The 26,347-nt window shown below is 45.5% G+C and overlaps 1 protein-coding gene across 3 annotated transcripts in view; it reads right to left on the reverse strand.

The window, feature by feature from the left end:
* Positions 1-5,359: 5,359 nt before the first annotated feature.
* Positions 5,360-26,347, reverse strand: part of SYT16 (synaptotagmin 16) — a 78,092-nt gene continuing 57,104 nt past the window's right edge. For all 3 annotated transcript variants that reach the window (XM_027802579.2, XM_055717350.1, XM_055717351.1), the window contains 2 exons: positions 25,991-26,180; positions 5,360-14,094 (listed from right to left, as the gene is read on the reverse strand). In XM_027802579.2, the coding sequence (XP_027658380.2) occupies positions 13,781-14,094; positions 25,991-26,180 (504 nt within the window). In that variant the 3' untranslated portion in view covers positions 5,360-13,780. The remainder of the gene's footprint in view (positions 14,095-25,990; positions 26,181-26,347) is intronic.

Genomic DNA, 26,347 nt, shown 5'->3' on the forward strand with positions numbered 1-26,347 from the left:
GGTGCCAATGGCTGTGCTGAAGTTACTGGCACAATGCTGGCTTAGCCCCAACACCCAGCCCGGGCTTTGCTCAGCACCTTTCTCCAGGAGAAAATCTCCTTAGACAGTAAATTTTCTTCTGTGCCTCCCAGCTATGTCTATGTCCACAGAACTACCCTGGATGACACCGCTGCTCCTGAGAGTCTTATGCTCATCCCATAGCCACCCCCATGTGAGCATCATTCGCTCCAGCCTATGCTCCGTCCTACTACTGGAGGTAACTCAAAGGCTCAGCCAGTGCCAAAACCAAGGCAAGGTGCTATGGGAACACACTCATCTTGGCAGCATCTGAAGCTCCTGGGCAATCCCCTCTTCTGTGATTTGAAAAGTGGGTGTCCCATACATAGACATATCTGTACATGTCACTGCTGGTAGGACACATGGAGCTCCCCTTCCTCTGGTTGCTCCAGGGTCTCTGTGAAGGTTCTGCAGAGGAGCATGCACCAGACTTAGTCCTCCTCCTTCTTACGTGGTGGAAATGGAGGCACACTTCATTTGGCATTCACCTGATCAATATCTCATCCAAATTTTTAACAAATTGAGTTCTGGCAGGCCTGAGTCCCAGCTAACACACGTCAAAACAGCAGCTTCAAACCAGTTACTCCATTGACTTTGAGTATCTGGTTGTATTTGGTGCTCAGTATGCACTGACATGCACGTGCACACACAGCTCCTCTGGTCTTTGCAGTTTGAGAAAAGATCAGTCATGGCCCTATAGGTATTTCAAGTTATCTCTGAAGCTCTGCTTCTTTTATTGAGAAGTCAAATGAACTCAAACTAATTTCAAATTTGAATTTTCTAGGACAATAGAAAGGCACTGGAATTTAATTGATTTTGATTACCTGCCTTATTATTATGCTGCCAGTAGTGATAGTTCAGGTTGGTGTAATTTTAAATTTACTGTGAGATGAATCTGACGTTTCTTTACCACTGAATAGAGGACTTGAGTGATTCTTCAGCTTTTCATGAAGATGTCATAATTAATTCAGTAATATCACTTCTGTAAGCAGAGATAGAAAAGGAAGACACAGAGGCACCTACTCTGCGTCTAAGAGCTGAATGAACGGCAGGTTTACTTACTCCAGTCTTCCTGAAATTGATTGTATTTTTTTTTTTTTTAACATTCAATACAACTTCTGCTGCAAAGACAAATCTTATCCTCTCCTGTGACCACACAAGCAGGACTTACTAGCTGGTAATAATTTGCAGCCAAAAGGTCAGCTAATCTTGCCCCAGATGGCTCCAAAAAACATTTCCATTCCATGGATCAGCCTGGAGCAAATTCTTCTGCAATACAAGTTTAGCTGCTTTTCTTTGTGCCCTTTCTGAGGGGGATGAGAGCACAGGGAAATAGGTCCCCTGCCAGTATAAACCAGCATTGCTATGCTGGCTGCAAGGGATCTCCATCAAGATGAGCAGCAGATGCTCGATCCCCTCCCACCCCAGCCCATCCCCTTCCTCTTGCCATGGGAGCACAAGAGATCACCTCCCCTCCTCGTCTGAAGAGCAGCTTTCCCCCTCTGCCAGTGATGCCTGGTCGGGAATCGCTGCCCAGCTGAGGTGCACCGTGTTTTAATGCAATGGAAATTAAACAGAACCGTGACCTGGGACCAAAGTCTCTATTGACAGTGATATTATTGGAAAAGATAAGACTATAAATGTGTACTGCACAAGAGAAAACCTGGACAGGCAGACAATAGATGAGTAGCTTTTTTTTATTCTTTTTTTTTAGGCTTTTGAAAGCAAGATTGCTTAGCATAGTCAGTACTAGAATAAATATATGATTTTGAATGGTTTAGAGCAATTGGGAATATAACCCCCCAGAACATTAGCATTTACTTTAACTGCCTCACAGAATTAGAAAAAAAGTTTCTTCATTTCAAAGCAGTTACACCTCCTCAAGCCAGCTGTTAAAGAAAAATTAATTAAATTAATGTGCCCTTTTGAATTTAAGCACCAAACATTCAAAAGATGTGTATAGAAAAGCACCAGTCCTCTCGGGCAGCATATACCTACACACGTGCTATATTTCGAAATACAGCAGGAAGAAGGTACTTTCCAAAAATGAAATGTACCTGAAAAGTTTGGCATTTGTACCTGGAACACCGAGCAGTTTCAGTTGTGAGGCGTTACATCCTGGACCATTTTTTATCCCTGGCCTGGCCCATTCAGCTGCCTTCAACAGATAAAGACCCTCATGGGCTGTCGCAGCCATTGGCTTGTCACAGCACATGGAGCTGAGCAGCTCGAGTTTCTGGACGCTGTTCATGCCTCCCAGCGGCTGGCCAGCCTCAGGGGGACCGGCTGACTTGGGAGGTGAATCCTGCCTGCATCTAAAATGTAGCCTTTGCACTTCATCCTAAAAGATCAGGTCTTTCTCTTTCCATTTTTCATGCACTAGAAATTTATGTTTCTGCTTTATCTTCCAATTCACTGTACAAAAAAAAATATTGTTGGTATTTTAAAATGAATTTTTACATTTTTACATTTTATATTTTAGAAACCTTAAAAAAACTTCAGAAGCAAGTTGGGGAAGAGCAGAACGAATAAAGCCCATTTTCCTATACTTTATATATATATACCTATATACACATTTGTGCTTTTTATCTCCTACATCCTCCCCACCACCATTAACCAAATTCCACCACATCCCCTTGGACACCTCCAGCTCAACCAGAGACAGCAGAAGAAGCAGCACACACTCCAGCTGGTCCGGAGCTGCACGCCATCGTGATGGACCAGCTATCTGACCCTTGGCCATCACATCGACTTCTTTCTGCTTCTCTGTAAATGATCCTCTGGCAGGTGATAAAATTTGTCAAAGTATAATTGTCTATGAGACAGTTACCCTTCTTTCAAGTGTGATTGAAATTGGCCAACCTGTTCAAAAATGTTTATGGTAGAAGAGAGCCTGGCGAGGAGACAGATGGCAGACAGCTCAGCTTCTTTGGCCTCAACTGAGCTGACTGAGAAGTGGGAATGAATGCTTTCACCCTCTCTTGAAAAACGATATCACTCTTTCGTTGAAATTCAAAACTTAGTTTCCCGACATTAAAAATGTGACTTTTCCAACCGGTCAAAATAAGGATGAAATCAGGGATGTCTTGGCAAAACAACACTTGGTGCTTAGCCAAGGAATTAAGCCAACCCAAGCAAGGAATTAAAATGCAGCTGGAGGAAGAACAGGATAATCAGAACAATAAAACAAAACACAGCCAGGATCCTGACGAGACCTACACATGCTCATGCCGAACAGCGGGCATCCCAGCAAGAGCAGCAAATGGATTGCTAAGCCCGCTGCTGTATTTGCACAGCGGTGTTGTACACCAAGCACATAGAAAGCCTGAGTGTTCTACCACCAGTTTTATGGGTGGCCTCATTCAGGACAGGCTGCCCATACCTTGGCACCAAGACATACAGCCCATTCCCCACTCTCCCCATGTTTAAGGCCAGCAGTTTTACTGTAGCGTGTACGAAGCTCGCACGGGGACACAGGCAGATCTGCCCGGAGGAACAAAAGCCACTCAGGTTAGCCCTGTGCTGGCGATCGGCCTGAGAACGCCCACCCACTGCGACAATACCGCCTGCTCTCGTCACCACACAGCGGCTGAGGACATTCCCACAAGGACATCGTGAAGCTGCAGGAGCAGCGAAGCAGGTGTGGTGTCCCCAGCAGCGCCCACGTCCTTTTGAGTAGTTGCCAGCACCCCTCAGCGCTGGTTTTATGGGAGAAATAGGGTGGAGTTGGTGGGGGAATTGAAGCCAGTTGATGGGCAAGGTGAACTTTAAGTATTTTCCAGAAGATTGCACAGGATGAAACATGAAACAGCGCCAGGCAAGCGCTGCCCTGGTACCTCCTTAGGCCTTGCCACCACCTTGGCAGCAGTGTCCACCTGAGCTCCCAGACCCCAGCGCAACTTGCAGATGGTGGCTGGCTCTGCAGATGCCCCCTGTGCCTACAGGAGCTGCCAGGGGTCTTCTGCAGCCCCGAGCAACCCCCCGCCCTACTCTGCAGCCAGACCTGCCGCTGAGTCTCAAAACATATAGAACATTGCAGCACCTTCCCACACACACCCCTCTCAGCTGAGCCTGGCCATCCCACCAGCGTTAGTCCTCAGCAGAACACCTATTTCATCACCAGTCTGCACCAAGGAGGTTGAGTTTTGCCAAACTCCCTGGTGTCTCTCTGAGCCTCCCAGCTTATCCCATTTCCCCACCGTCTTTCCGAGGAAGGACTCTGGGCTGGGTTTTCCATGTACCCAGACGCGGCAAGTACCAGTTGCTGTTGCTGAGGCTTCCAGGGACTGAAGCTACCAACTGTCTCCAGAAAAAGAAACTCTATTTCTGGGCTGGTCCTGGAAAGCCAGCCCTGTGGATGCCAGCAGGGATTCAGAAATCATCATTTCTCACGTCTCCCTCAAAGACGGTACTGCTATTCTGAGAGGAACAAACTACCCCCGGTTCAAAATTACCAATTTGGAATTTTTTTAGCTTGTCTTTCTCCATCTTAATGTAGGCATGGATTACAGCTGCGACCTGGCAGGAGTACACCACACACACAAATACATCACGACCAAAGGCACATGTGAGCAAAAGTAGCCACCAGATAAAGACATAGCCCTCACCACTGCGGTGACGTGACGTGCCTGGCCACCCAATTTCAGCTCTTCAGCCCCACACAAGCTCCTACCCCTGTTTCCAAAGCAAGACACAGCCACCCTGCGGCCACCCCAACCGCTACAGAGGCATCCTTCAGCATCCCATACACGTGGCCAGGATATCAACAAAGGAGACACGCTGGTGGCATTGACTGCCACGTGCCCTGGGGCAGGTGCCAACACATCCATTGGCGTACAGGACAAACAGTGGCTGGGGGACCACCACAGGGCAGGCACAAGGGGATGCTCCCCATGCTCCTGCCAGGGGCTGGATGAGAGACGGGGGAACAGCAGATGTCTAACACATCACCAGCACTTCTCCTCGCCCACGCAGAGCTGGCTGAAGGGTGGTATACAGAGGGAGGCAGAGACATGGCAGGGCATGGGAACCTCTTCAGTCTCCCAAAGCCCCCACAGAAGCCTCCACCTGCTGCCTCAGGGCCCCTTTGTTTGCGCAGAGGGACAGAGGGACCAAGACAGGGGTGGGGGTGAGGGTGGCAATATTTCCCATTCCTCCCAGTTATGCATTATGCACCGGACACCTGCATCTTTGTTCTGAACAAAACACGTCCACCTCTCCTAGTTGCATATTCACTCGGTTCTGCCACAATACAAACAAAAAGGAAGATACACCGGTTTTGCATGTCTTCATGAGCCATCTGCTTCTATTTTATTGATAAAAACCTGTAACAACAACGTTCAGCATAACAAAACAAGACTGTTTCTAAGGTTTGGATGGTTGTATGTGTGTGTGGGCAATTTCAGCCCAGAATTCTGTAGAAGCTGGGTTTAATGCTTTTTTTCCAGTCAGATATCATCTAGACATTAGTATTCCTAACGCAGCATATAATTAGTGAGAGGCAATATATTGTATGATCATGCACGTTAGCACTTAAGTAGAATAAAAATGTTTCATTGTCAAGTACATGAAAAGCTAAGAATAAACCCGTACCACTCTTCCTGTTGAATATCCAAACATCTTTTCATCGTATTTTTCATCTTTTTCATCACAGTTTTGCACTTCAGACATCTCTTTCAGTCACACACAGAGCAAGTGAAATGATGCTCATACCATTCCAGTGGCCTCACCAGTCAATACCAGCCATTTATTAACTAGATTGAAGGTATAATTTTCAGTGCAAATCTTTGAACTTTACAAAAGTGAAAAGGAGATATGAATTTGTTTCCTATAACCTCCACAGTATGAACAATTCTTCTTGTATAGATGTATTTATCATAAAAATAATTCAGCAATAAATTCAAGCTCTAGAAGCCCTGCTTTTGCACCGACAGAAGTTAGGGACCTGGCATTCTTATTAATTTTTCTGCATTGTTATTAAAGTGATCAACTGTTAGATAAATGTTGTGCTTGTACACCTCAGGCTGGGAGAGTGGAGATCTCTAACACTTTTGACGCCCCCTCAGCCACAGGGCTGAGTTACTCGGAACACCAACCGGCTCACTACCTGCCCACAGTCCTGGCTGAGAATACGGCAGCAATGAAGGGGGAAACCTTAGAGGCAAATTATTCTGCTAAATGCCAGGAGGGAGATGCAGTACGTGGTCTTACAATGCTGTCCCACTGCAATGTGCCCTGGCAGCAATGCCTGTCCACCTGCAAAGCTGGGGGAGGGGAAAGCCTACCAGGTCACGGCATGCGCAAAGGAGAGAGGAGATGGACACACACCTCAGCCACTGCATCGCCAGTGTCCAGCTGTGGCTGCAACAGTGAGACAACAAAAACCTGTACCTGCCAGAAATGGTATATTGTTCCAATATTGAAAGAAGCCAATACGTACGAAAAATAACATTATATATGGTATATTTAAATCAACAGCCAAATATACATTGAGATGTGCTTCATGCAAATGCCTTGGGGCACTCTACCATAAAAAACATTTTTATATATACACATATAAATGCCACACAGTATTTAAATGCTAAGTCTACCAAATGATTACTTCATTTACTCTTCTTGACAAACAAAATGCTACTAGGAAAAAGTCACTGAAGTTACAGTGGAGGATACAGCCCAGCGAGGCAAAACCCACAGCAATACCAGCAGAGGACTACGGGAGAGATGTGGTACCAATTTAATTGGAAAAATTGTGCTTGAGGTGCCACGTAGTGACAGCAAGAAAGTGGAGGATAGGTTTTATCCTGAGCACCATGAACATAAGATATTGCTACCAGGCACAGACCTGCCTTGCAGCAGACCTCTACAGATATTAATGAGAGGATGGAAGATGTGATGGTGGAGACAGCGTGAAGGAAAAGCACCTGGAAAGTGTTAACAAGACACAACCGGGATGAGGAAAGCTGGCAAAATTCTATGATTTTTCTCAGCTGCTAATGAAGACAGACATTTGCAATGCTCTCTTAAGTCAGAGAGATGAAGAGAGAGTGAAGTATTTGGCACAATAAAATGCCTTCCCTGGAGGTCAAGGCTAATTAACGGTTGTGGGACTCAGGAAAGAATTTAGCTTTTGTCTGTATCCTGAATCCTTCCCATTCTTCACCCATGACCAAGATCAGCTTTTTGTCTCGTTACTCAACGAGATCGGCCCATGCTGGGTATGACGTTACAGGGGCCAGACACCTCCAGAGTGGTATCTATTCCATGGTCACCCGCTACAGCTGGGAGGAAACGCAGGCGCCAGGGATAATGCCCTCACTTCCTTGTGCCTGCAGCTGGTCAAGGAGCTGTGATTTCTGTTAAACCACTTCTGTTAAGTAAAATTCAATAATTTTCTCTCTGATTTTCTAGAAAGATGAGCCACTAATAGGTCTGAGTGGAGCTTCACAGCTCCCACCTGCCTTTTGGGTCTCCAACTTTTTCCAACCTCAGCTGCCTAATGCTCACTGGATGCAACATGGGGATGGTACAGTTTTCTGTTGTGCAAGATCCTACAAACTACCACACCCTACCTGCACTGCTGCCATGCAGCAGATTTCCTTCTGCTTCATCAGTGGTACCTCATGGGATTCAGGTTCTTATGTCCCTGTGATGGGCAGTACCCAAATCTCATGCAGGTTCCCAAATCAGGATCAAAAAAGTCTCAGTGTTGGACTTCCATCTGCCTTTGACAAGCGCTGCTTTTTTCCTGCTCTCGTATGAAGACCTGTCGAGTGACAGAGCTTTGCTCAGGCTGTTCAGCTCTGCAGTAAGATCGCAAAATTCATCCTCCCATGACAAATTCAGGAGCAGAGGGGGGGAAAAAAGTCTCACCTTCAGTCTTCTATTTTGGGGGAGCAGCACAGGGAGAGCCCAGCCTGCAGCTCCCCTCTTACACCTTCGTTTGTACAGATGGCTTGTGTGGAGAAGAGACGGATTGTAACGCTAGAAGAGATGAATGGTATCTACCAAGTTCTTTATCCAGGCTACAGTATTGACCTATATCTGCTTCATAAAGGTGAAAAAACATGGATAGCTGTGTGGGTTGAGCGGGAACATCTTCCTGCTGCCAGCTGGCAAACAGCTTGGGGATTACAGCATGAGGATTAATAGCCTTTGTCATTTGTAAGTGCAGATGCTAACCTTACTCATATGACAGACTGATCTTCTTTGGATTCTGTGCCTGTTTGCTGTTCCAGAAAGATGACCTTGGGCTGCTGTGAGAGACAAAATATTTACACATTCATTTCTTAAGGCCTACAGCGTAGGCTGCAGGAAGACACAAGCTCACTCTGCACTGGGGATAAAAAAAAAAGGGGGGGATGGTGTGGTGTGTGGAAGCTGTATGCCTTCAGCAGATCTGGAGCTAAGGAATCATGCAGAGAAACTGGGTTTCAGCTCAGGCTTGATGCCACTGCAGCCTGACTGCGCTGCTTTCTGGAGCACAGAGTGAGCAAACTCCCAGCTCTATGGCAGCACAAGCGCAGCAAGAGCCTTCCCTCCCCACCACCTTCCTGCCCACTGCTTGGGCTTCTCATTTCTTGCATGACAACTCGTTAAATCTGCACCAGATTCCAAATAAACACCCAAACCAGCTATGCTGATTTATCCTGTATGTCTTTCCAAGCTTTAGGATCTGTCAGTTTCTGTCTGCTTTTATCACAAAAGCAGATCAGCTGGGAGCCAGCATCACTGCCTGAGGTATGAGAATGTATCTGCTGGGGTAGTGCACGCTGAAGGGAAAAACCTGCCTCATTCAAAGCATGAGCTCTTCTGCAAACCCTGGCTGCCTTTTTTCCCCCCCTCAAACCATAGTTGCAAACATCACACTTAGTACATTTTAAATGGAAAGTCGATGCTCCTGCATACTAATTCCTTCAGACTCTGTTGTCCTTTTACAGAATGATACCTACAAAAAAAAAAAAAAAAAAAAAAAGAAGAAAGCACACACGGAAGAGGTTGTTTCCTCTGCCATTAACTCGGTCCACATTGAGGGGAATGGGTGTCACTACTTTGTAACTATAAAAGTATCACAGCCCAACCAACAAGCTTCAAACTCCGTAAGTAAGAGAGCAGGGAGGCAAGGTCTTGATCATGAGCATCATAACTTTAAGATAACCCCCCCAGGAGTCAGCTCCCCTTGAGCCCCGGGATAATGCAATAGGGAGGCCATACTCTTTGCTCAGCCTTTCCGTCCACCTTTCGTGCTGAAGGGCAGAAGGCAGCTGAGAGGCAGAGAGATGAAGTGCTTTGATCATACAGATTAAAGATGATGATAAATATGGGAGTGCAAAAAAAGCTCTGCAGGCACGCTAGCTCCAAGGTCATCGCCAGCTTCAGCTGAAGGAGAAAATTAACTGCCAGCAGAGGAAACGCCTGTCCTCTGCCAAGCTGCCACCTTAGGCTTTATGCTGGAGAAATGATCAATAGCAGCTGGCGGCCTTTGGTTCTGTGCGTCCAAAAACATCTAAAGACATTCATGACTGAAGATCAGTCGACTATGTAAAGCACCAAATAACTTCTCAGGATCTGCAGCTGCTAAAAATATATCTAAGTATTGTCCATGCGCCCCAGGAGCTGCACAACCCATGTCACTCCGCAAGGGAAACGCAGACAAGCCAGAGTGCCAGGAGCAAGCGGGCCACAGCAGGATCCAGGTAATTAAAGACGCTGGTAAAATGGAAACCCAAACACATCAAATGACATAGCAGACCATCCAGATAAAGCCTTTACAAACGGACACTTCAGTAACCTATAGCTGTAGCTCAGTGGGCTAGAAGAGGTACTCATTGCTGTGGGCAACGGTCGAAAGTCACCATTATTACAGGGAATATAAACAGGGTGAGATCATTCTGTTCTGTTGTCGATACACACTAAAACCCCAAAAAATAAATTAACAGCAGAAAGCCTCGCAGGACAGGGGCGTGCTGGCTGGAGACAGACCAAGGAAGGAACAGACTGCAATGAGCTGAACGATGCTTTTCGAGATATGTATCCAGAGCAGTTGCCCACAGTATTCTGGGCTTATGCCAGTGCAGTTAGTTGCTTCCCACACAATGGTTTTGTGGGTTTTCAGGCTTCCCACCCCCCCCACCCCCCAAGAGAAGAAAATGCAAATAAGCTATAAGGGTATTCCAGATAGTGGTGTCAAAAGGGGATGAATTATTTTAGAAAATGAGCTCACTGGGAAACTCCATAATCTGGACTTGCAAGCACTCCAGCATTTCCAGGAGCAGGTCAGCCGTTCCTTTCCTGCTTGCTGAACTCCCCATGGGCCTCCCACAGCTCTTTTCCCCACTTGGAGCCCCACAGAAGCAGAGATCAGGCATCAGCATTGGCACCCACGTGGATGGAGGCCAAGGGAACACAGGGACTTGAGACTACTGACCATCGCCAACTGCAAGCCATGTGCAAGTCAGGATTCTCAAGGAATGGAAATCTTGCTGGAAATTCAGCCTTGTCAGCCACAATCAAAGGAAACAAGGGGTTAAAGCAGTGACTGAAAGGGCAGCGGTATTTACAAGAGAAAGACCATAAGCACAAGCGCAGCCTGTATCAATATTAGCAATGACTAATTCAATCTGTCAATGGGAAAAACTACGGGAGCTCTGGAACATGGGGAAGCTGCCACAAAGCCTTCATTTCATAGGCAGCCAATACTTAAAAGTAAAATAAACCACAAAAGCAACAAAAATCCCAAAATACAGCTAGCAAGCATGAGCACCCCCAGCACGGTGTTTGTCCCAAGATTCCTAAATCTCTCCATTGCTTCAGTAGGAACTTAATGAACCCCACAAACACATTGATCAAGGCATAGATGCACCAGCAGGTTTAGCAGCAGCTCCAAAACCCCAGTGCTCCCCTTGGCTCATCCCTTTCCCCTTCCCTCCAATTTTTTTCTGGTAAAATATAAGGCCAAAACACTGTTGCAAGGATGCAGCAACCTGCTTCCATCGGAGAGCAAAGTTCTAACATGTGCTCAGATATTAACTTACTCTGAGCTATCTTCTCTTGCTTTCCTCTGACTCCCAACACTCTACACTGAAATTATATATTAAAATTCAATTCCCTTAATGCAGTATCTTCAGAAAAGATCTTGATGTGAAAATGGCAAGAAGTCCAAAACTAGATTGCTTTATTGTTTTCTCAAATTATCTTTTCCAAGATATTTTTTTTTAATCACACTGTTACAAAACTGGTTTATCTCCAGTTCACTGCTGAAACATATTATTAATCTACATTTTTCCCTTAGCTAATGGTGAAGCACAAGAAACACTTGGCAGGTTCAAGAAGTTACAAAGAGAATCACGGTAAGTTTATTACACGTACACATCCCAGATAATAAAATTACTTATAAACACTTGTATATACATCTTACGCAGTTCAGGAAAAAAGATGCAGAGACTGGAAACCAACTGAAATCAGCAAATGCACCTTTTGAGTTGGGCTGCTTCCCCTGCTTTTTTTCCCCCAGAAGAAAAGTACGTGATAAAAACCCACTCCTATTCTGCTGTTTATCACTCATGCTCATTTTCTCTTGCATTGGTAATACAGCAGCATGAACAGTGCCGTCAAAAACATACTTGTTTGCTGAGCTGTATTTGGGTTAGATCCTGCTTTATGGTACGAAGCCCCAGCAGTGCAAAGCAGATTTTAATCTAGGCAGTGGAGGACAACCCTCCTGCATAGGATACCCACCAGTCTCACCAGAAAAATGACGCTCAGACAGGTAAGTGATAAGAATATATAAAAACATCGGCTGTGGAATAACTCGTATCGCCTGTATCAGAAGTCCTTCTACATGCAGATTATTCTGTCTGCCTCAGGAGGACAGACAAAGCCTGTGTGTATGACACCAACTGATAACCTGTATCACACCACTGCCCACAGGGTCTGGTTAGCCTGGCTGTGATGCAAACCAGCACCAAGGCTCAAATTTGGTCAAACAGCCAGTGCCACAATCTGCACTAGTTAGATTTGCAGAGCACCGTTGAAGGGAAGGAGACAGCTGTGGTGCAGTAGGAGGCAGAATTTGGTGCCAGGGCTCAGTAAATGACAAAAACAAAACATGAAGTGATTCAGTACAGACAAACCTTTTCAGCAAAATATTTCCTGTTCCTTGCTATCATCAGCAGGAGCAGAGAAATGCCAGTCCTCTCCTAGAGAGTGCAGAGAATGGGAGATTGGGCAGCTGACAGTATTTGAAGATCTCAGCACCTTACTGCCTACATACCATCATTACATTGGAGGACAAACATCCTCTGCTGTCACACGGAGCACCTCAACAGCTAACAACTGCTAAACTTTCAATAGCCAAGTAGCAGACTAAGACATGGCCCCTTATCCATCATCTCCATGACTTTAACTCACAGAGACAGGAAAAAAGATTAAAGTGGAAGATGACAACACAGTCTGAAAAGTACCTACATAAAAGTGTCATCACCTCATCCAGCAAGCCTGCTCCTTGCACTGTTTTCAGTTAGAGTCAGGAAGCATAATACTTTTCTCTGGTGTTAGTTCAGCAGAGCCAGCAGACCCTCCAGGGGGTCCTCTGGATCCTGTTCCTTGCCTGCAGGAGAGCTCACCTCAATGATGAGGTGACATGGCCTGACATCCTCTACTGCTCAGCGTGCCAAGAACAGTCCCCTTGCAGATCCCGAGGAGATATTACAAGATAGCACACTTGAAGAAGAGCCCTCAGCAAACTGAATTGTGCTTAACTGCATCACAGAGAAAGCATGGTCTAAAGCCTTCCCGTGTGATGCTCACAGAAATGCTTTTCTGAATAAACCTCACTTTTAAAAAACAACGTACCACGTAACACATGGGCAAAACAGTGATGCAGAAAAGAGTGATTCAGGCACAAAGGTGGATGTGCAGCTTGTTCTGGTCTTTTTTGGTATTTGTGATGACAGAAGCCATGAACTTCAAGTAAGCATCTAAACATGCATTGTATAATTGCAATATAAAACTGACGCTAGTTCTCTCTCGTGCAAACCTATGGCAATGCAGGCTAACAAGTGCACAAGATGCCTAATTAAAAATACTGGTAGTGTTTAGTCCTAATATCAGTTGCTAGTACAGGAGAACAGTAGTAACGTCTAGGCACTTAAAAGTTGACAGAGAATTCAAGAGTGCTTTCCCATGCTGCCTGAAAAATATATCATCCAGTCTACAGTGGTATAAAATGCTTATTTCTAGGACTTAGAAACATGGTAACAAAAAAAGGGAGAGAATGTGATCTGCCTGCAGGTCAGCCTTTCTGTGAGCTATCTGCGTGTCAAGAGTATTTGCAAACTTCATTAATATAAATAAGGGCAGAAACAGAAGAGAGAGTTTAGCCCAGAAGAAAACAACATCGAAGTCAGTCTGTGACGATTAAGCCTATGACAAAAATATTAAGACAATGACCAAGGAAAGAATTTTGTAGGTATTCCCATTGCTTCTTCCCAGGGTTAATTATTTGGATGTAGAAAATGCAGGACAACCTGGAAAGACAAGAACTAAACTTGCTTCCTAGGCGTTGCCACCCCTTTAATACTCATGACTGCTGACATGGAAAATTCAGGTTAAAGTGTATGTGACCTGTCGGAGCACAGTGATTGCCATGGGATAGCTCTTCTCTGCTGACTGAGAGCAAGGGAAGACAGCCCATAGTCCCAGGACCCGCAGGCTGCCCTGGTAACCACTAGGACTCCAGTAGTGTGTGCCACCTGCAGACCTGTGTCCCCTTCGATTCCTTCATTTCCTGCCAATGACTTTGCTCTTCCTCCCCGCTGCTGTTCTGACCCATAGAAATCCAACCGATCATCTCTTTGCGCTTCATGCTGCGCCTGTTGTACACGGAGATCATTAGGGTGACATCAGAGAGCTGGAAGAGGGCGACCTGGAAGATGAAAGTTTCCTTGTAGACAGGGTTGGGCTGCCCTCGACGGATGGAAGTCTTGCAGCGAGACATCTCCTGACCCACAGAGTTGCGCAGGCAGAGCTTTCCGTAGGTGTCTAGGACAAGAAAGAGGAAACCAATATGTTTGGAACAGGTGACAGACTATATGAAAGCCCCAAGCAGTCAAAGAACACCCAAAAAACCCTGCAAGTAGAGCAGCCTGTCTGCAGTGAATAACAAATGAGAGCTGGACTGCTCTCCTTAGCAAAATCCATGGAATGAGAAGCAGCAGGTGAAAGCACCTTATATTCAGCTGGGGAGAAAAACAAATAACTGATGTGTGTTTCAGCCCTGGTCTCTTGGAAAGAGCAGAAAATCTGGTCCCCAAGCCTAGCAGACTTGTCTAAGATTAACCAAAACTATTAACATCTCTACATCAAATGGTGCATCTCCACCTTCTCTTCTCCCTTACAATCAAGTGCCGTTGGGGCTGTCTTGCCGGGGCTTCCCTTGGCTGCACTTGCCTTCCCACTTCTATGACCTATTACTTGAAATAGCAAGCAAAAAGGGTCCTGAAAAAAGAGGGAAAGGAAACTTGCATACACAGTGAAATTATTTGATCTCACATCATAGTTTCAAGGCTTCTTCCAAATTCTCACTTACATTTTTGGTGGACTCAAGGTCAATTTTATTCACTATTTCAGTCAACACAAGGAGTAAAAACGCTTAATAGATACAGGGAAGGGATGGTCCAAGTCAGTGTTCCCATAAATTCACCCTTAAAACTTTTGTTGCCTCCTGTATTGATTAGTTCACCTCTGTTACGCGGTCACTAATACCACGGTCTCAAGCAGAGCTCTGTGGTCCCAAAGCTCCACAGACCCAGCTCCGTGTAAGTTTTCACTTCACTCTGCACGTGATGGTAACAGAGCACTTGGCTAGAAGAGTCCCCTTCTAGCCCCTTCGTAGTCTGTGCCTGGGTTTCTGCAAGTGAGTATTATTTTAGAGCGTGCTGAAGATAGAAAATAAATAACAAGCCTCCGTCTCTTGTCTACAGCATTTCTATCCTCTTCTGTTCCCATTTGATGTGCTATTTTACGCACTTATCTACTGAGCAACACAAGGTGTGAAATTACACTTCAGGTGTGAAAACACTTCTGTGTCTCCAAAGCAAGGCTTTCCGCTCCTCTCAAACTGTTCCTCTGAAAAAGCTGTCAGGAGACTGACAATTGAGGAGCAAATTGTAAGCCCACACAGCTGTACAGCTATCGAGCTTCTGCCGGGAAAGTTCAGTCTAATCATTAACTGGGGGTGCCAGCTTGCCTCCCCGCCTAACACTGGAGATGAAGTAGATCTTGCCAACAAAGACCTCCTTGCTAGACAGAAAAGCAGACTTGAGGCATGGAATAGCTTCCTGATTGTATCTGGGAAGCAAAGAACTGCTATATCAAGAGGTGGCCTAATTCCCACGGTAGCATTCAATATTGGTGGTGCTGAGGGACCGAAACCTGTAACAACTTCAGACCCCTCGCAAACACAAAGCGCAAGAGAGGACTCTCTCTTCCAGCTCAACTCAATGTGAAACCATGCAAGATAACCACCAGACACAATCTCTTGCAGTACTTGCAGAGGCGTCACTTTGCTTCCACTGACAAAGCATAACCTGCACTGACGCATTCCTCACGTGGAAGTCCTGGATGCTGGTCTGAGCCTGCAGGGAACTCCCTGGAAATAAAGATAAGTGGGGGGTGGGTAGGGGGTTTATGGATTTTCTTAATGTATTCACCCTTTTTTTGGAGAAGGGGATTTCAAAATAGTGAAAAACCTCCACCAGGGTGATTCTTAAATACAAACAAGCAGCCAATTAGTATGATTCCCTGTTTGAACTTTAAAATTTTTCTTACTTTCAAATTGAAATCTTATATTTTCTACAGAATTTCAGTGCATTTCCCAAACCAATCCCATTGACAGGCAGAAAGCTGAAGTGGCTTGCTTCTGCTGACACACAAGAGAGGTGAGTGCTGAGACCTACGAATTCAGGGAGATGGGACCCTCTATTTGCTCCTGGCCCAACACCTCCATTTCTCTCCACATATGTCCTCGCTGCCATATCGCTTTCCCCACTACCCTCTGAGAACTGCTTTGCTGAGGGTGAGGGCATTTGATTGGGATCAGAGTCGGGGCTGGGAAGAGTCGGCAAGGGCAGAGCTGGGGCACGGAGCAGCACTGGAAAGGTCCTGCCCCTGGAACCCTTGGCAGCTCTCGGGAGGGTTTCCCTGGCTGTGCTGGAGCAGGGGCTGGGCAGAGCGGAGAAACGGTATGCAGCCAAGGACTGCTACCAACACCCTCACTGCTATCCCACCTGAGCATGGCAATGTGCAACATAACTAACAGCAGATGAAGTACTTTTTTAGCTTATCTTCCCATGCTACTTGAGGGAAAGGTCACCCACTCAGGCTGTAGTACGTCTTTTTCAGAGAAGACAGGGAGAGGACTGAGGTCTAGATTTTCCTCTCATTAAACTTCCCTATCACCCTCCTTCTGAGTGCCACCAGCTCAGAAGAGATTCATCACACCTAACTGCAGGCACATTCATCTGAGCAGTCCCCAAAGGAGTCAACCAATTTATAATCAATACCACCGAAGGAGCATAAGGCATAATTCAGCAGCGACCTAGTAGATGGTGCTACCATTACAGATGATAAAGGTTTTAACACTAAACCAAGTGCCACAGCTGAAACACCTCACAGGATGCTGTTTCAGGATGTCCCAGTTAATTTTCCAGGCAATGAATGGATGAGTTTCTTGCAGTCATAAACTCTAGGATGTCACATCCCTGAGGCCTCAGTTTTTGCAAGTGAGGAGTAAGGCAGCTGGCTTTAAAGAAAACCGAGCGTCGCACGACCAATGACTCAAATCCAACAGAGACCAAAGTCAGAAAATTAGGCTTTTTCTTTAATATACAACAGGTCTGCAACATAATTCTGCTGCAAGGCCCTGTCTATACAGTACCTATGTCAGTGGGGATTTTGCACGTATCATCTGCATCAGGCAAGAACATGCAAGGCTGGAAGAAGACTATGCTCAGGGCAGAACTAATACCAGGAGCCCTATTCACCCCCTTGTAAACACAGGCACAAAACCAGTGCAAGTGGCAACTAAATCAGGCTGCTAATCCTTCTCAAATTTATTCCACTGGGTGTATTTTACCAGCCAAAAGAATCGAGCTTGCCTGAACAGAAATAAAAGAGTAGGTGTGGATTCAAAATTTGCTTTGCAGAGCTGGTACGTATGAGGCTGAGCTGTTATTCTGCTTCACTAACTACATTTTAAGATCGTGGTTTGCCCTTATTGCATTGTGCTCCTTGCAGCATCTTTTTAGGTGTTTCATCAGGTAACACTCCCTAGTTCTCCTTGTGGTCCACTCTGGTCCTCTGAGATGGAAAGCTCTCCCCTCCAGCTGGCTTTGCCAAAGAAAATCCATCCCCAGAAACACAGTGAAATTAGTAGAACTACAGCAAGGATGAACTTGAAAATTTACTGAAGAATATATGTGTGAGAGCATCTATTTATTCTGAAGGCAACATTTTCCATCTAATTACACGCTCAGATCCAGTAATGGCCTCATTACTGTGGTATCTCAGCACTTCATGCTCTTCAGTGTATTTACTTTCATGCCACCTCTGTCAAGCACAAAGGGAGAAGAGAGATTAAGGCTTACACTCCTTAAAATGCCTAAGTGCTCACCTTCTATTTAGGCACCTATCTCACTGACATAAAGAAGAGCGAGCCCTCTTAAGATCTGGGAGGGTCTGAGACTGCAGCTTGCCCACGATTACACAAAAGTCTGTGAAGAAGCAAGAACTGTCTAATTTTGCCGAGACCAATTTTAGCATGCATCCACCAGGCTCTCCTTTCCATATGGGCTTTGGAACAGAAGTTCTTGCTACAGATCATTTTTACTCTAAACTCATCTTTCATCTCTGGTACGAGTGGATTGAACAATGTTCTCGTATACATAAAATATCAACACCTCTGCATTTAATACCAGAGTGAAAAGCACTAAATCAAGGAATGCTGCAAGAAGCCAGACACATTTTGGGCTGGCGCTGCATAATCTTACTCCAGAGGTTTGGCTAAACCTCTCCTCGCACGGACTGATCTGCCCCCATCAGCACTGCCCCAACCATAAAACACCTCTCGAGAGCTCATCTGCAAAGGCAATCAGTTTATCTGCAATTCTTCTAATGACCCATTTCTGTCATCATCCTTCTAAGGGAACTAACTGATAATGACAACTCAGGGGAATAATCAGCTATAATTTATACGTTCCCATTTTTGGAGCAGGGACCATAGCGTGCATTCTACTTTCATTTACCCTAAGCTCCACCATTACTAATAAAGCTGACCCATGGACAAAACCACTGCAAATACAAAAGCGTCTAACCCCCTGCTTAAATTTATGTTTAGAAAGGAAACAACCAAAGACTCCTGACCCCTCAGGTCTGCGGACTGCAGGGTACAGCAGCGCACCGTACGGACCTTCCCACCCTCGCTCCAGGCAAGCTAGCTCATTTCCAAAAGCAGTATAACCATGTCAGCATGCTGCAATCCAGACTAATAACAGCTGCAGTACAATAAAGCCTTGGGCGTAGAGCTTAATTTCACCCAGCTGGCATGCCCACGCTCCTAGCCTACATAATAAATGCAGCATCGCTTGGCAATGCAGCCCCAGAGCTCAGCTCTGCGCTGCTCCGTACAGCACGGCTCAACGCCAGGTCTCGGTGGGAGACCCAGGCGGCCAGGGCTCCGTTAGTCACGGCTTCACCTCCCCACCGGACCAGCAGCGAGGCAGGAATACTGTGAACCTGGCTCACTGCAGCCGGATCGGGAAAAGAGCAGGGAGTAGAATTAGACCCAGGCTTTTGTTCCCAGCCCCACACTGTGGAAGTCTGGTGTAGACCAGAGGCAGCTTGTGGACTACTCTAGAAATCCTACAAGGGCTGAGAGCTGCCTGCTACGTTGCCGAGATGCCAGCTTTTCCTCCCCTTGTTCCATTCAAAGGCTTGTTCCACCAAACCTTGGCTACTCAGGTCCCCTCTCCCACGGCTGGCAGCCACCACGCAAGGGAGAGGCTGGGATATGGCAAACCTTGACAACACGTGCGTTGAGAACAGACCAGCAGCGCCTTTAATTTAAAACGCAGCAGAAAGGAGCGCACTGCTCCCAGGAAGCAGAGTTTGGCCTGAGAGAAGGGAACTGCCAGCATCAGTGACCCGTTTCATGCAAGGAGGTGGGCTGGGGAGGGGTAGGAAACAAGGGCTCCCGAGCAGCAGCGCCCGGGTCTCTCAGGAAGGAAAGCTGCTTCCTGAGACCCCCTGAGCTCAGGTCCTTGGTGATCCCTCCTCTGCTGCCACAAGACCCCATGCACACTCTATTTGACAGTGCTAGCCCTCACCTGGGATGCATGGTGGGCTGCAGAGCCAGCTTACCACCCCCCCTGCGTTCTCTAGCCCACAGAGGTGCAGCTTTACTCAGGGCTTACCCAGCCAAAGCAGCACGCAGACACCTCTCCAGATGCACGAGGTGACTCTCCTCTAATCAGGGCGTTTCAACATTGGGCATCATTGCTGCTGCCTCAGAGAGGGGGTGGGATCTTTAACCAAGAGCATAGCAGAAAGCATGAACGTACACTTTCTCAGTAACAGCAGCAGCATGATGTAAGGCTGCTTAAGCCTGGCTTTTCTCACCTCCAGCAGTGGTGCCCAGGGGCATGGCTTTATGATACAGCCTGTCATCGGATCTCCTGCAAACCGCTCTGTAGAATTGCTGCAGATTTGCACTAAACATTCAGCTGCAACTGAAGCTTGAATTAGGAGAGTTCTACTCTGGAAGTAAGCTTTGCCTTTTGTTTGTTTTGGGAGAGGATTTTTTTTTTCTTGTTCACAGCTATGGGAATGGAAGAGCCATCACCATACATTCCACTTCAGATGTACTCCTTTGATTCAGAAATACCTTCATTTTTACACCCAGCAAGTATAACATAGATTATAGCTTTTAAAGACCTTTTAGAAATACAGAACTATTGAAAACATTACTGAATAACGGCATGCTATCACTGGATGTCTAATTATCATGGAACATCCCCCACCAAAATCTCACAATTTCTCTTTGAAAGTCCACTATTCTGTGACCTGCTTTTCCGAGCTTAATTAATCCCGGGTCTCAACATGGTGGAAATAGCTGCACCAAGCCAGTCCATCCACCCGATAGTACCCAATACCACGTGCCTTAGTAAGTCAATAAAAATATGGTGAATATGGCATATGCTGATTCTCCCCCAAATACTTTCCCAGTCTTCAGCTATTTGTGACTTAAGAACTTCCTCTGTCAGAGTTAACCTCTTCATAGTTAACGGTCCTCAGTGGATCTTTCTTTGTGAACTTGTCCTGTGCTGTACCAAACTCAAGTGGACTTCTAGCATCCATGACATTCTGTAGTGAGGAATTTGAGAGCATAAGCGAAGAGCTGTCTCCTCTTCAAGACCCACTACCTCCTACCTTCGTTTTGTGGCTTTGTATCAGGAGAGAAAACAAATAACTGCTGCCAATTCACTTTCTCAATGATACTTATGATTTCAGAGGCGTCCGTGAAATCTCCCATCTCCCTTTGTGGTAGCATCGTAGGAGGTGCAGTCTATTCAGCTGCAGCTCACTGGAAGCTGTTCCCATGCCCCTGATGGTCTCTGACACTCCTCATCACATCCTTCCAGTTCTGCCGTATTCTATATGAATAGCAGGAGCCAGAACTGTACATGGTATTCATTACACCAGTGACATAGTTACAGTCAAACACCAATTTTTCATTTTGTCCTCCGTATATTTCTAACCTTTAACTTGTTTTTTCCCACTACTACTGTGATCCTTGAGTGGACGTTTTCCTGGAGCTATTTACTATAAGCCTAATATTTCACTCACGAGTGGCTCTGAGCCCATCCAGATACTAAGCTTGAATTCCATCCCTGCCCCCATGTAGTACCTTGCATTCATCCACCCTTCATCTTCCACCTCACTGCCCAGCTGCTCATTACTAAGACATCCTTCTGGGCTCCTTGCATCTGGCGTCATTTTTACCACCCTGAACAAAACTTTCTCAAACAAAACTGACCTTTACTGTAAGTTTATTCAAGCTATATTCAAGGATGGGCAACGAAAATCTGTGGGAGTGGTGGTCCTGTACAAGCCTACTGTGACCAATTGGCAAGTAGCAAGCAGCAAGTAGCTGCCCAGCACCTCTACTGCTCTGTTAATAACCAAGCTCTCTGGACGTCTGAATCCACCCCAGCTCACCCTAGTACAGATCACCCTTCTGCTACGGATGAGATGAAAGCATGAATTACAAAGCTTTAGGAACTCAAGCAAATTCCCTGTTCAGAGCAAGATGCGCAGGTTAGAAGTTAAGTTCCTTATTCAGCTCCCTGGTTGATTGGGAGAAATTCACCTGTGCCTTAGTCTTCCAGGAATGAAACAGGGATAACAACTTTCCTTCCCTCACAAGCTGATAAAATAAAAGCCACTAATGGCTTTCAAGCACTCTGATACCAGAGCAACAAATACCGTGCAAGGATCCTAATTCCTCTATGGGAGCATCTTCTGCACTTACTGGCATTGTTATCTGTGGCTCATATGTTTGTTTTCAGACAAGTCTTCACTCCAAGAATTTCTCCTGTTCCCAACAGAAATCCTGATAGCTTGTTCTCTCCCCCCTGTCTTTTCCAACATTAATGCTATTGTATTTGTTTAATGGGGTTAATATGCTGCTTGTATAATAACAATCACGTACGGATGTAATTATTATGTGTGATTAATTCTGCAGCTGCTGAAAAGCTTGGAGGACTTTTCTTAGGCGAGGGAATATCTTTACAATAGTCCTTCTCAAATTGCATTACACAGACGTACAACCCCCCCCAAAAAAGGCAGAAGGGGAAAAAAACAAGGGCTGGATTATTGAAAAGAGAACTGCACCCAGCAGAGTAGCTGGTGAAGGTTAAGCATCATGTGGGCAGAGACCATGTCTCTGTTGCATGTTTATACGCCAACTGGCACAAATGATTCCTGCCATCACTACAATCCCAAGGTACTACTACCATGCACATGGTATGTAACTGGTTATAAATTCTTAAAGAGGTGTCTGCCAGTGGTGTAGGCTTCTCTTGTTACTTTTTCTATAATAAACATCCTTTAAACAAACACACTGTGTTTTGTTCTAAGAAAATACAATACCACAGACCAAAATACGAACACCCACAAAACACTAACACAGGTTAATGATTTTTACAAGAAGCAAAAAGACTGAGGTGCACTGCACACAAGCCATTAGCACTCTAATACTGAGGGTGTCTACATCTGACAAAACTGTAGATGCTTTTCTGCCTGAGGCTTTTTGGCACACACTGATAAATTACAGCCCAATGCTGCAGCCATACTTTTGAGTGCTCTTAAGTGCTCCGAGTGATAATGGACCTATTTGCGTGATCAGGGATTGCAGACACAGGCCTGTAACTCGGCATGCTCCCCAGGACAATACCTGAACACTTATCCTTGACCAAACTGTTCTTAAATCCCACAAATGTGACCTCAAGAGAAGACGCTGCCTGTGAGATTTAAGTCTCTGTAAGCTGTCCAGATGTTTTCTAACCCAGTTATTACCCATGTAAGAACCCACGACTTTAATATTTACCTCACTCAGTTTAAAGGTTTACGCGAAGCAGATGATGTGCCCAGGAAAAACCGAGACATGCGCATTCTTCCTTTCCCTCTCCAGAAAACCATCTGGTTTAGCGTCTGCGGCCTTTAATGCCTAAAATCACCAATGTCCCAGTCCAGTTCCTTATTCTGCACACAGTGAAATCTCTGTGCAAGGATGCCAAGGAGGGAGCACGCACGCTGTAGGAGATGCTGAGCTCACCTGGGCAGGACTGCAGGTAGCAGAGAAGAGGGTCAAGGTGGGCAAAAAGCACAGCTGGAGACCTTGCTGTTGTGTAAGACTCTCCTGTCATTCCCCATAACCGCAGCTGTCAGCAGCAGGTGATGCTAAAGCCACTGGGCTGCAACAGGACCACATATGGGTACTGTATAGGTTCTGTGCATGCAGGGCCAGGAATGCAGATGGATTCTGCCCATTGACTTCTCTCCGTCTCACCACAAATGGCTGTCCTGAATAGCAGATTGGGCTTGGTATTTAAGTGCCCTGAAGTGCTATTATATCTGAAATCCCCATGATACTTTAAAGAAATAAATCACTCCCTCTGAGCTTCAAACAACAGAACTGCAGATAGGACATATTTGAGAAAACACAAGGGCTATTTGCTCACACTCCAGAAAGGGAGCTAGCAGTTTTAGTTTTCACCTAGTGAAAGACTTATCGAGCATCTCATTCAGCCACCAGCATGTTTCAGACAGTAACGATCGGACCTCACAGCACTCTTCTGCAGTGTCTGCAGGAGCTATCAGTGAAATGCTACTCCAGCACCTGAGACAAGTGCTGGTTTTCTTCCTTCTTTTCAACTTCTTTCAGTTTCTGCTTCACTGGGTTTTCCTTTTCTCACCACACTACTGGGAACTGTAGGTGCAGAACAACAATGCAGAATGCAGAAGCAACAATGTGACTGGGAATAAAAGGAGCAGATTGTGACAGGTTCAGAATTTGCCTGTAATCGTTTATGAATTCCCATGTTTCAACTAAAAACTGATCTAACATTGAGAGATACTGGTCTGACAGTGCTAAAATTGATCCAGATACAAAAAGGATGTGAAGAAACAGCTCAAGATCACCTGAATAGCAAAGATGGAAGAACTGCTGTGCAACAATTTCAGGACTATTAGCTTGGGTAGCTGACAGAAGACTTTGGCCACTTCATCAGACTGACTAAACTAGGTCTATCTGAAGCCCTGCAAACACAGAAATGGAAAAAATCAGGCAGAATTTAAAATGAAAGGTCCCTCAAGGAATGCTTCTTTGTCCCATATCCTGCTCCTGTTCTTATCAAACACACACAAAATACTTCTCAGGTTTAAAGATGCTTCCAACCAAGCTACTGCACTCCTGTGCGCTCACCAGCTAAAAAGCTGAATGGGACATTCAATCATTGCAGCTAAAATATCTCACGCTGAAAGTTCACCCGTGCACACATGGCTAACCTGCCAAACCCCATCCCACCAGAGGCCCAGGACAGACACAGCTCCCCAGCACTCACAGACAGAGTTAGAGGGTTGCTCAGCTTACTGCAACCCACAGAGCTATACAACATGCACCCAGAAGGACATTTGTTAGAAGGATACCAAAACCATCAGTAATTTGGTCATGATATTGCAGGTAGTAAGCAGGAAGGCAATTATTTGAGTTCTGTGCAGTGAAAACATTTCATTTATAGGAAAAAAGCGGGCATTACACATGCCTGACCCAGCCAGGTGCAAGACAACTTGTGCAGGGCCTGATTTAAGAACAGAAGTGTTGCATAATCCACATCTTCAGGCAGGTAAGAGAAAAAACTCCAATACAAGCAGATACATGAAAACAGGCCAGAAAAAACTGCAGCAATTAACTTGGACCTATATTGGCACTACTTCAATTTCATTTCTGAGAATAAAACTTCAGGATGTACCTATATCGCAGTATAAACACAGGTGAGCTTGCTTGCTAGTGCCTGTGGTAAGACTCTTGTCTTAGTCTACCTTTGCTTTAAATTACTAAAAAGGTCCCAGCTTGAAACCTTTTAATAAAACATATACATGCAAACAGGAACATATAACTCACATGGAGACCTATGTTGCCACAGCTAATACAAGACTAGCTAGGGCTACACAGACTGGGGCCATGTGTTTTACTGTTGCATAGACCTGCCCTTAATTCTCGAGGGACTGACTGATGACATGGATTATTTCTGTAATTTGTTCAAGTATAGTTTAGGGGAAACTTAAGTTTTCACCTCCATATGCTGAAATATTACATAAATATTTTGCTAGCTCTGGGCCAAAGAGCACAGCATTTTGCAAAAGCAATCTTAGCATTTTGCAAGCCACAGATACTATGTCAAACCCAGTGAAGGCAAGGAACTGTCAAAGGTTATTACCTCTGACAGGCAGAGAACCACATCACAAAAAGCAAACACAAACAACCAAAAAAATGTTATTTCACGTTGCCATTAGCTGCTGGTTTCAGACAGGAGGCGAAAGGACAACATGAGCTGAATACTGCACTGCCACTCAACCCCTGACCGAGGCACGCTGGCAGCAAAGCAGATACACCACACACTGTGGCTGCACGACCCCATCTATACCATGGACATTAGCACCACTATCCTTCTCAAGGGCTAACTACAGCTCAGACACCAACAAAACCCACTGTAAGGCAATTTCAATTTTTTTCCTTTAGGTACTGGGAAAAGGGAGCTCAACTGCTGTGACCCAGAAGAATAACTTTCAAATCTTCTTTCTGCAGCAGATTTTCTTGTGCAGCAGTGGAGAATTCACAGCAGCAGGATCCCCTAAAAGGGCCCAAAGCACCAGGTCACCTAGTGCTCAACAGCACAGCAAGGGGACTAAACAAAGTATAGCCCTGGGAAACACTTAATGGTGCTACGCAGGACCTCTCTAGATCACGTGGTAACATATAATCACTTGAAAAGCACTTCTTTCATTTTACGGATCTGCTAAGAATTACTCTGTGCTTTGGGTACAATAGCACTTTTTCCATAATCAAATGTTGTAAAGGTATATGCAATAAAAGAGACATGCAGGTGTTACTGTCCCATCGGCTGTGTCTTCATACGATTGCCTCCAATTACACTGTAAAATTTACCAGCACACGTATTTGAAATGATGCTTTTAATTTTCAATCAGATACTCTGCAAGGAAACCCAGCTCAAAAATGACATAATTGAATATCTTGAGGAAGAAAATAAAAAGCAAATTTTGACTCAATAGTGTTATTTAACAGCAGTGAAGTACTTACCAGGTGGCCTATTAATTGCGAGGTTTCGGAAATGACTGCCTTTGATCATCTCCACTGACAGCCGCCCCGTAGTGGCATTGTATGACAATCCCACAAGCAGCTCTGGCAACCCTCCATGCGACAGGGACTGTGTTGAAGAAGCGCTATCACTGTGAGAGATTGCTGACAGACTAAGCTGAGAGTCTGCACTCTGCAGGGAAAGAGCACTGAAAGTCTCATCAGGACATTCACCACCACCCTCCCTTAATTCAGATCTCGTAGCCTTGTTTAGTAAGATCTCTCTTAACAAATGACAATGACTAAGAATGAATTACAATGGGGCACCAGAAGAATCAGAGCATCACTTTTACAAGAACA

This window comes from Falco cherrug, chromosome 7 (assembly GCF_023634085.1).
Source record: "Falco cherrug isolate bFalChe1 chromosome 7, bFalChe1.pri, whole genome shotgun sequence".
NCBI lineage: Eukaryota > Metazoa > Chordata > Aves > Falconiformes > Falconidae > Falco > Falco cherrug.